An 11,700-nucleotide genomic window follows, 5' to 3' on the forward strand; every position below is an offset into this window, starting at 1 on the left:
CTAAATACTCAAAGATGCTTTCAAGTCTAATTTTCAAAGAAAAAATAAACAGATACCACTTAAAATATCTCCTGGAATCTATTGTCATATTTTCAGTCCTTTCTGAAAATACCCACTTCATTCTGTTATTAGATATAAAATGTGGCAGGTCTCTAGATGTGTGCCTGTATTGTTTTCCAGGTGAACAGAATGGCTCTACCAAGATTTCATTACTGTTCACAGTTGGTGCTTTGTAATTCTATGTAATTTTAATTAAAGAAGAATTCTGAAACAGCCTCCCTCTGTGCTACCTCCAAGCATACAATTAGCAGAGTACAGTGTCTGCTGTGAACAGTCAGTTAATGATTTCAGTTTAATAATTTATTATTGCTTCTTCTGTGCCAGCCATACTAGAAAAATAGCCTAAAACTGTATGCGGCAACTAGGCATTTAAGGAGGCTAGCTGAAAAGTATCAAAAGGGTTGTTTTCTCTGCAAATCTAACATCTCCACAAGGCCTCAACTCTTTACAATTGAAGGAATACCATTTTACCTCCCAAGGATTTAACCAAACAATAAGTTTAAATCCCCCCCCACGATAGTGGTATATAGTAATTGGTTTTTAATGTCAGAATATACACTCTTCAACATTTAAAAATTAAGAGACTCTTTTCACAGACATTTTTGGTGGGGGAAGCAAGTATGATAAATTTCTAAACTGGTATTAAGACAAATTTAAAAAATATTTTTCAAAAAATAAGCTCTAAATTACAATGATCCATTTCCCAACTTGAAAATCTTGGCAAACAAGTTGAGTTACAATTCCAGATCTTAAAATAATTTTTTGATTAAGAAGTCATTTTACTAACAGGGGAAAAAAAAAACAAAAAACAAAAACGAGGTATCTCTATTTCCCATCCTTCTTATAAGAAATTTAAAATTGCCTGTGAATAATCACTAGCTTTTTAAAATTCTACTCTATAAATCTATAGGATAGTTAATCTCAAAAGCAAGAAAACACTTTAATTTTGAATGACACTTAGCAGTGGCACAAAAGAATATTATCCTGTTGTAATTTTTCTTTCAATTATGGGCATAAAGAACAGGGTTACTACATAATAGTAATGTTTTTATTTACATGTACTCAAAATCATATATACACATATAAGTATTTAACATATAGTACTTAATGCATATCTTTCAATATACATTTGCCCTCTTTCCCATAGAAATGATTATATCTTAGTATCAAGTAATATCATCTTATATTTTTCCTTACATGCTATTTATAAATCCTTTTCAGAAATTACATAAGTATCTTAGAAAAGTAATACATTTCTGAAAAATCAGAACAAAGTAGAGCTAAGTATAGTATTGAGATTTAAAAAAAAAAGTGCTTTAGTCACTTTTCTTCTTTTAAAAGGTATGGGTAAGTGGAAAGAGCAAATGACCAGAAGTTAACTGAAGCTGTCAGTCCCCGGGCCCTCCCTGGTGGTGCAGCGGGTTAAAGCACAGTATTGAGAATCTAAAGCCGCTTCTGCATGAGTTCGATTCCCACCTGCCCCAGAGGTGACCACATGGAGTGGTAGACCTCTCCTGACCCGCCCGCTGCTCCCCTCAGCAGTGTACTTAGTTCATCTGCCTGTTCTGTTCCCCACTCTGTCTCTGGTGAAGCCTCTCGCCGCCCCTGAGCCTCTGGACTGTACCCCAGTTCTGTATGCACAAATAAATAAATCTTTAAAAGAAAAATAAAAAAAAAAGTCCCCTAAATTCATCAACAGAAGTACAAATGTATACGACTCTACTGACATTATTCTAATAGTAATTAAATAGTGAAATGAAATTCCTTGGAAGTTTCATTATAACATAATGTTGTAATTATAGTCACAAACTGAGACATAAATGATTTAATATAATTATGATACACTTGATGTATATATGATACAATATTTTATTGTAAAGAAAAATAATATTTTATTCATAAATAGTAGTGCTACTATTGTTTTTACTTTATGGTGTATAAATTCCATGTGTCCGTAACAACTTTTAAAAAGTAGTTCTAGGAGTCATTATCATTCTGTTATTTGTTAAATTTTGACTGCCACTAGGAATCAATAAAAAGCACTAAAATTTGAATATGCCTTCAATTTGGCTAGGTTTTACAAATCAGTCTATCATTTCAGACAATTTTTTATATAAAACTCAATGGGTCTATTACCTTTTATTCCATAGTAGCTTTTAATATGTTGCTTAAGAAACACTTTAACAAAAACCAATTTAAATAACTATGTTAAAATCATATCCTTTTTTGCCCCTAAGATGAAGTAAATTATTCTCTTATTCATTATGTGTTTTTTGAGGATAAGAACAATTGTCAACCATTTGTTTTACAGATATTCGAGATAGTGGGGGTCCCAAACCAGTGATGGTGTATATCCATGGTGGTTCATATATGGAAGGAACTGGAAATTTATATGATGGGAGTGTCTTGGCAAGTTATGGCAATGTGATTGTCATCACAGTCAACTATCGACTTGGGGTACTTGGTAAGAAATTTCTTTTTTTCACCATGAATTCATGAAGTGTATTACAGTTTTATTTTGATTTACTTATTTGGCTTAGCTTTGTTTAACCCATTATTCTGTGCATATTGCCTTTGTTTGAAACCGAAGTTTTGGAATTATCAGTAAGTGGTATCTTTACTTATAAATCACCTGGTGAAAGACAGGGGCATTATTGAGAATTAAAAATAAAGAGGGAAAATTGTTCATATTGGTGAGCATTGTTTTTCCTGGTTTGATCTTATAAAAGGGAATCAGTAATGGCAGTTTGCTTCTGAAGAATTAGTTGGTGAACAAGTTTCCTCCTACATTTGTTTTTAACAATTTTGTAACATTATCTAAGGTTTCCTCTGAACTTAGAAGCAAATTTATATTCTCTTTAAGAATATGTATATGGTGTGACTGATTGTGGTGAATGATTGTTCATTCTGGAATAGGGTAGGTAATAATTGTTTTTAAAATTAATTTGTCAAATAATTTCTAGAAATATTTCATATTAATATGTATTTGATTAAATTATTTGAATTGGAAAATACATATTGATTACGTAAGTGGCAAAGAGTTCAGTTCAATACTGTATACATACACAAAAGTAGAGATTCTTGTTTAGAAAAAAAACATACATAGATATTATTTGCAAAACAATTTACCAAGTTTCTGAAACAGGAGTAGAGCTTTATGTTAGAACTACTTTTATAGTAAATACTTGTTCTTCTACTTATATAATTTTATTATTTACATTATTATAACAATTTAAGGAATACAATTACAGTACCATTTAATAAGATAGCTTTGTAGTATTTTAAATAAAAGTATTTGCTTAAAGTACGATTAATCACAAAGATTTTACTTCTTTTAATCTTAATTGTCTCGATGTTTTAAGTCATACTATATACTTATATATATTTAACTTATGATGTTATTTTACAAAATGAAGCATCTCACTTTTTCATTAATTATGCCAGAATATTTTGAAAAAGAATACAATTTTGTTGTTTTTATGGTAATACTAACAATATATATTTTAACCACTTGTGTTTATTTTCCTTCTTTGTGCTAGTTATCATTATTCTAGCTCCTTCTGTACAATCATAATGTATTTTCTATACAAAACATAACAATAATTTAGCAGTCAATTTTGTATGGCTTGGATGAAGAGATTTTAGCAATGTAAAGGTGAAATCTTGATCTTTTTTTAGATTGCTAGTTTGAACTTGGAGTTGGTGGATGATATATATATACACACACACACATATATATGTATATATATCATGCAGAGTTAATATATATATATAATATATATACTACATATATTATAACACACACATGCATATATAATGTTTCAATGAAGATATAAGATATTTCTGTAACACTAATTCAGGAAAATGTAGTAACCCTATAGTTGCTAATCATTCATTGCCTCAGATGTTGCTATAATTTTAGTGGGCAAGTGTCATTACATCAATGAAAATTCTCTACGTTGGAATTTGTATAAAAGATATGTTCACATTAATCGCTTAAATATATGAGGGTTATCATTTATCTCTTATGTGGTATTTTAATGTGAGGATCTTAAATTTCACTAATACATTTAAATTTAATTATAGCATTTTGCAAATCTCAGTTGTTTTTATTGGTTACTATTCTCATTTTTCTGAAGTTTTCAAATTGAAAAGCATGTGGCTTATGAATAGATAGATGTTTTAAAATTTAATATTATACAGTAGTAATGGCATATTTTAGGACTTCAACAACTATTTGTCATATGTACCAATTTCCCTTAAAAATATATGTTGACCACACCTTACTCTGTTACTAGTTAATGTCCACATAAAGTAACATGCTGTAAAATAACTATTATTATATATTTATATAAATTCTGCCTACATTTTTATGTATTGACTGCTAGAGATTCAATAGGAGTCAATATCAGTGCCTATATCCTATCTTTAAATGACTAACTATCTGATTGGATTGTAGTACAACATACTAACTAACAACAAAATAAAATGAACTCCATTTCTTACTTCACATAATGGAAAGCGGTGCTATTGTTGATGATGAACGATTTTCCTGCATTTGTCCTGCTTTATGTAATTTAGATTTCAATTTTAGTTGTCTCCTTTATTCCTCTTGATGACACCTTAGAATCAACATTAAGAATCAGCTGTCCTTTGTAGTCCTCTTTTCAACAGGATAAAGTATAAAATCTTGTTACTGAAACTTTCTGCAATGTTAGTCCTAGAACATATGAATTCTGGTTACTTTCTTCCTGAAACGTGTTAGGACTTTTATTTCATTAAAAAATGAATTATCAGAACATTTGTTTCAGTATATGTTGGCTGTGTAGTATACCACAAATAGTTCAACAGTTCATCTGGCAGAGAACTGCAATTAAAAAAAAAAAAGTGAAACTTGTATTTTTCCTAATAATTTGATTCATAATAACAAGGTAAGCCAAGAATTCCTGGGTGTGAGATTCAAAAGTATTTTTCTTTAGATTGCACTTAGAAGACTGTTGAAAATTAAATAGGAACTAAGAAGATTTTTCCCCGACCTCGAAAGACATTCTGTGTTGTGTTTTGAATTTAAAGTTTTGGTGTAAAGGAAATGAATTTTGGGGTGTAATATACAGGTTAGTTAATTGCAAGAAATATTGTTCTCACATAAATAACAGAAAATGTCAGGGTATTTTAGATATGCAAGGTAATTAGTGTCAACTTAAATTTGCTATCCCAAAGGAGAGATACTTTTTTTTTGTTTTCCAGTTTAAAGCATTTAAAATGTTGAAAAAAAAAATGTCATTGCTAAGTGAAGGTAGCTCAGTTGTCTCTGCACAAAATTCCTTTTGCGGTTTTCTCAGGAGTTATACTATTACCATTATTGTACTGGAAATTCTATTGATGGTGAAAGAAAAAAAAAATCCCTGCTAATAAGGTTGATAGTAAAGATCAGGGAATTTAGGACTCTGCTTGCAAACTTCACATCTCTGCTTGTGCCTTACAACTCTCCATAGCCCTATTATTTCTTTTTTTCTAATTTTTTTTAAAAAGATTTATTTATTTGTGCATACAGAACCGGGGTACAGGTCAGAGGGGCAGGGGTGCTGAAAGGATTCACCAGAGACAGAATGGGGAGCAGAACAGGCAGATTGACTAAGTACACTGCTGAGGGAAGAAGCTGGCAGATCAAGAGAAATCTGCCGCATCATGTGGATCACCTCCAGGACAGGCAAGGTTCAAACTCATGGGGAAGTGGCTTTAGCTTCTTAGTGCTGTGCTTCAACCCCCTGCGCCACCAGGGAGGGCCCAATAGCCCTATTATTTCATTCAGTGTATTACTTCTTCATTGAATAGCTAGATACTTAGAAGCATCTTTTGTTCTCAGCCAGTTTTAATGTGAGCTCACTGCATGTTTTCTTTGTCCTTTGTTATTTAATCCAACTTTGCATAGTACCTTAAATTATATTTAGACTAATTCTTATAATTATTAATTTTTGTTGGAAAATTATTTTTCTTCATGTCTGAAGGATAACTTTTCCAAGTAGGGTATTTTTGATTGGTAATTTCTTTTATTTCAAATGTTTTATTGTGGTAAAGTGTGTTACATCATTATGTCTGCTGTGGTGGTTATAGTTTTAAATTTCTACTAAATTAGAATTATTCTTTAGACTAGTATGTTTGTAATTAGTGAAAAATAAAATATTGGAAGCTTAGCGGCAAATGTCTTGATTATGAGTCTTTAAAAGAGAAAACTAGTATTAAATGTTATATTTGTAAATAGGATAAACATGTACTCATGAACAAGAAAATGAAGGGAATGTGAGAGGAATTCTTCATTATTCAGGCAGAGATATTGTGCAATACATATTTTTGAAAATAGAAATTATCCAAATTATAATGGATTTTCATACTTCAAAAATACAATAGTACATCAACTTGGTATGAAAATGTATTTCAGCCTTCTCTAAATTTGGAATAAATTTATGTTGACTTTAGAGAAAAAAGTTTAGATCCTTTTGTGGAGATAAACTTAAATAATTATATCATTTAATATGATATAAATTGAAAAGTTACTTTTTTCTTAATGTGCATTTTTAGGTGCAGTTATGCATTCCTAATTTTAGTCAGTGTAGTTTCAGAAAAATATTACTTTAAAGGGTTTAAAAGTGCTGGCTTATTTAGAAATTTGGGGGGAATCAATATTTTATATACAAAATAATATTTTATAGAGAAACGTATCTGCCCAACCCACTATTAAAATTAACAATGTATTAGCCCATCTGTTTGTATTTGTAGAATTACATTTAGGTTATTTTGTAATCCCAGTCAGTGCTACATCATTTAAAATGAGCTTTTGCTAACTTTGCTACTTATTACTTTTAATAACCACCTCTGTTTATTGTTATCCTATTAGAAATAATTAATGGGATTTTTTGATTCTTGTAACTAGTTTGTCTATGGAGTATTAACATGTTATCAGACAAATGACAATGACAGGCATACATATAACTTCAGTGTGATGTACTGTCTAATATATAATATTCATTATATACATCTATGAGTGATAAAACGGTAAGAAAAATACTTAGTAAATATATAATTCTATTTATTTTATAACAATATAAGATTGTTAATCATTTTGTGTATATATTGTCACTTGATATTTGAAAAGAAAAATCAAGTGAAAAAATGCATGGACTATCAGGTCAATGTGTTTGGATTCAGTGATCTGTTGAGAGTAATATATATATAAATAGCAAGTTTTAAAAATGATAATGTTCTCCTACATAACCAATTGTCTTTAGAAAGTGTAAAAGAGAAGGAGTCATTCTACTTTGAAGAGTCAAAATGCTTTCTTGGAATTAGTAGTTTCTGAGCAAGACCATGCAGTGCAGATTATCTCTGGGATTTAAGGAAGAGCAGACACTCCTTCTATTTTACTTTTTCATATATTTTTCTACTTCAGAAAGGTACATGTAATATGGGAATAGTGCACAGATAAAAATAGGTTACTTAGTTATACTGAATAATATTACCCACAATATAAAGAAAAGATACCAAAATTTCAGTTATGAATATGTACTACAATTGAACATAAAGGTATATTCCATTTTCCCAGATAAAAATAGGTTACTTAGTTATACTGAATAATATTACCCACAATATAAAGAAAAGATACCAAAATTTCAGTTATGAATATGTACTACAATTGAACATAAAGGTATATTCCATTTTCCCAGATACAAGGCAAAATAGATAATGGATTGGATCTCAAAACTGTCATTATCAGGTAAAGGAAACATATCCACTTTAATCAGAAAAAATGTAAAGGTTTTCACTCATAATTCAGAGAAATTTATCATATGAATTTATTTTATTTGAAACACTTGACAATATAAGGAGAGTGTGATTATCTTCATCCATTAGAAGTTTCAGAAATATTCTCAGTGTATGATTATTAGCATTAATCCTCTGTAAAGATCAGTGACATGATAAAATTCATAACTTCTATGGTTTTGTGTTACAAAATATCAACCCAGCGCACTTCACATATTGTATTAAATATTTGTTGATTTCACTTAGCATAACTAAATAAATCTTTAAAAATCAATCAATCAATCACTACAAATGTAGGTAACTACAGACCTAATTAACCTTTAATTTTCCTAAATTTGTTTTTTAGGTCTGTCCTATTATCACAGAACTGAGGTAGAGACCAGAGTTGGGGGTCGATGTGTGTGAAAGGATTCACCAGAGACAGAGTGGGGAACAGAACAGGTAGATCAACTGAAATACACTGCTGAGGGGAGCAGCGGGCCGATCATTAGAGGTCTGCCACATCATGCATTGGCTTCAGAGAGCTTCATTGTGCTGTGTTATAACCCTTTGTGCCACTGGGGAGAGCCCTAGTTATCTACATTTTTAATGTAATGGCTACTATTTTTTAAATGCTTTTAATTTGAGGGCCTTCCCTGGTGACACAACAGACTAAAACACAGCACTATTAAGTTACTGCAGTCACTGCAGTGTAAGCGGGTGGCAGACCTCTCCTGACCCACCTCCTGCTCCCCTCAGCAGTGTATTTCAGTACATCTCTCTGTTCTGCTCCCCACTCTGTCTGGTGAATCCTCTTATCCCCTGCTTCTCTAATCCATACCCTAGTTCTGTGTACATAAGTAAATAAATCTTAAAAAAAAAAGTTTCAGATTTGATACATTAGAGTTGAGATTCCCTTGCCTATTGAATTTTTTTTTAAAGATTTATTTACAGATATATTTATTTACACATACAGAACTAGGGTACAGGCCAGAGGTGCAGGGGCAGTGAGAGGATTCATCGGAGACAATGTGGGGAGAAGAACAGGCAGATTGATGAGGTACATTGCTGAGGGGAGCATCAGGCAAGACAGAAGTCTGTCATTCCACGTGGGTCTCCTTCCTGGCTGGGGATCAATCTCACACTGAAGCAGCCTCCTCTAGCTTTGGAGTGCTATGCTTTAGCCTGTCGCGCCACAAGGGAGTGTTCTCAAATAGGCTTTATAAAGAGTTGGTTGTTAATCAATTTTTTATTGAGAGCTAAATTGACTCCAATTGTAGAGATAGCTAGTCCTTTGTGGAAAAAAATAAACTAGATGGATAATGATACAATGTAATACAAATTCTCTATTTGGTATTTTTATTCTATGCTCCCTTCAGAATGACTTCCAGTGACTTGAGGCAAAAGTGATTTTTGCCTTGCCAAAAGCTTAGAAATAACCTGAATATCAAGCATGGTGAGTAAGTGTGTATATTAGTTAAAATAAGTTAGTTTTTATTAAAATATGTTCTAGGTGTAGCAAAGTAAGTTTAGCCATTAATTTATAAATTTAGACACTCATTAGTTCATTGTACATGAAGCAGTGCTATGTATCAGGTATTCTTACAGTTATTAAGATATTGTGAAAAACAAAATATATATTCCCTGCTGTCCAGTAGATTACTAGCTATTAGGGGGATAAAGAAAATAAAAGACTAATTATACAAATAAGGTATTTAGCATATATAATACTTTACTGCAACATTGACTTTCTTTATAAGTACCTATATAACAAATTTTAGATAAATGACAAGTACAATGAGAGGTAAGGGAAGCTATTCTAGAGACTCAGAAAAAGTTTTCCTAGAGGACATGATATACAAGTTTCCACTTTTTATACTCTAGTGAAAAAGCCTTTTTCAAAATTTCCAAGGACCCAAGTTGCCAAACTCCTCAGTCACTCCCTTCTTACCTTACTTTATCTTCCCATATCATGAGGCACATCTAGTCTTACGTGTGCTGTTTGTGGCATCAACCCAGAATTTCTCCCTACTTTACTACTTCCTGCTCCTTCTCAGTTTCCTCTGCTGGCACCTCCCCTGGTACCCTAATCTCTAAATTGTGAAGTGTCATTGAACAGATTGTTCGGCTCTTTCCCTTCTTTCTCTACAGTATCTCCTTAGGGAACTTCCTGCATGGCTCTCAAGTCCTCTCTATGGAAGTGACTTCTGGAATTATTCTTCAGTTTTCACTATTCTTTAGAACACCAACATTTTATGTACTTTTATCTGCTGACTTCACCAGGTAGCTATTTGGAAATAACTCACACTTAATGTTTTTTTTCTCATGTCTGTTTATTTCATGGTCTTCCACATCTAGCTTATAAAAAATAACTGCAACAATCACAATGATTGTAGCCACATTCATTGGGGAACTTTATTTCAAAAGCTGTGTTAAATAGTTTATGTGGATTAATTACATTGTTAAATTCCCTTAGTAACTCTCTGAAGTAAAGTTGTTCTTTCCCAACTTTTATAAATGCAGAACTAAATTAACAGAGAGGTAAAGGAACTTATTGACAGTTATACAATTGTTAAGTGGCGACTGCAAGATTCTAACTCAAATAGTCGTGTCAGCACAACACTACTCTGGTGACATTGGAGCTGCAATCACCTGAGTGACCAAAGAAAAAACTATAGATTTTTGCTGGTTCTTATCTCCTTTATACTCAATATCCAATTCATCTGCTTTTTTTTTTTTTAAACTGAATTGTTCCAACATACATCCTGAACCTGTCTGCTTTCCAGTCCCCTCTTCTAAACTATGCCAAGTCTCCTTGAACTTTTACTATTTTCCTCTTTAACTTTAGTCCTTACCTATTATTCACTCTCTTTATTGCAAAGTCAGATTATCTTTTAAAACAAATTACACCAGTTAACTTTTCTGCTTTACACCCTCCAGTGACTGCCCATTATTCACTTAAAATAAAATTCACACTACTATCCTGCCCTATTGAAGAAAACCTTGCAAGAATAGGTATCTGCATCTGCACCTCTTATGTCTCTATCTCCTGGTTTATCTCAAAAAGATTTTCAGCTTTTTTCCAGTTATCTTTTATTCTTCATACACATACACAATGACCTCATTCTCATTTTAGAGGTTTCGTATGCATTTTTCATTGTCCCTGCCTTTTGTGAGGCTATTTCCTTTAGCTCCAATCTTTTCTAAATATCTTCTCAGAAATATAATTCATTCTAAAATGTTGTTGATCCACCCTAAAAGAGCCACATGTCACAACTCATCTCTTTTTTAAAATTCTCTGCATTATAGTAACTATACCTAGATTTTTCCTGTTTATATTGCTTTATTACTGTCGAGCTCTCCAAAGTTTAAAATAACCATTGATAAATGTTATTTGCTCAGAAATTACTTGCTGAATGAACTTAAAATCGATTTAAGAGTCAATAGGTGTTGGCCCTATGTGGTCATAGAGGGGAGGAAGAGTCAATTTGTGCAAAAGCCTGGGTGGAAATAGGAGGAAGAGAAGCTCACAGACATGAGGGCCTGTCACAACCCAGCTTGAATGCTTTGAGTAAGGGGTGAGAAGTGTTAAGTAAGGTTGAAAACAGACAGAAAGCTGTGCAACATCTCATTAAATATTTAGGACTTCAAATGAATGAGAAGCGATGATAAGACATGATTAGATTTGCATTTTAAAAGTGTGTTTAGGGCCCTCCATGGTGGCGCAGCGGGTTAAAGCACTGCACTGAGAAGCTTAAGCCACTTCCGCATGAGTTCTATTCCCACCTGCCCCCGGAGGAGACCACATGGCGTGGCAGACCTCTCCTGACCCGCCCGCTGCTC

The 11,700-nt window shown here is 32.3% G+C and overlaps 1 protein-coding gene across 6 annotated transcripts in view; it reads left to right on the top strand.

Annotated features, from left to right (window-relative positions):
- NLGN1 (neuroligin 1) overlaps window positions 1–11,700 on the top strand; it is a 787,895-nt gene that overhangs the window by 346,387 nt on the left and 429,808 nt on the right. For all 6 annotated transcript variants that reach the window (XM_004674974.2, XM_004674975.2, XM_004674972.2 and 3 more), the window contains one exon: window positions 2,372–2,524. In XM_004674974.2, coding sequence (XP_004675031.1) covers window positions 2,372–2,524 — 153 coding nt within the window. The remainder of the gene's footprint in view (window positions 1–2,371; window positions 2,525–11,700) is intronic.

This window comes from Condylura cristata, unplaced genomic scaffold (genome assembly GCF_000260355.1).
Source record: "Condylura cristata isolate star-nosed mole 26May11 unplaced genomic scaffold, ConCri1.0 scaffold00003, whole genome shotgun sequence".
In the NCBI taxonomy this organism is placed as follows: Eukaryota; Metazoa; Chordata; class Mammalia; order Eulipotyphla; family Talpidae; genus Condylura; species Condylura cristata.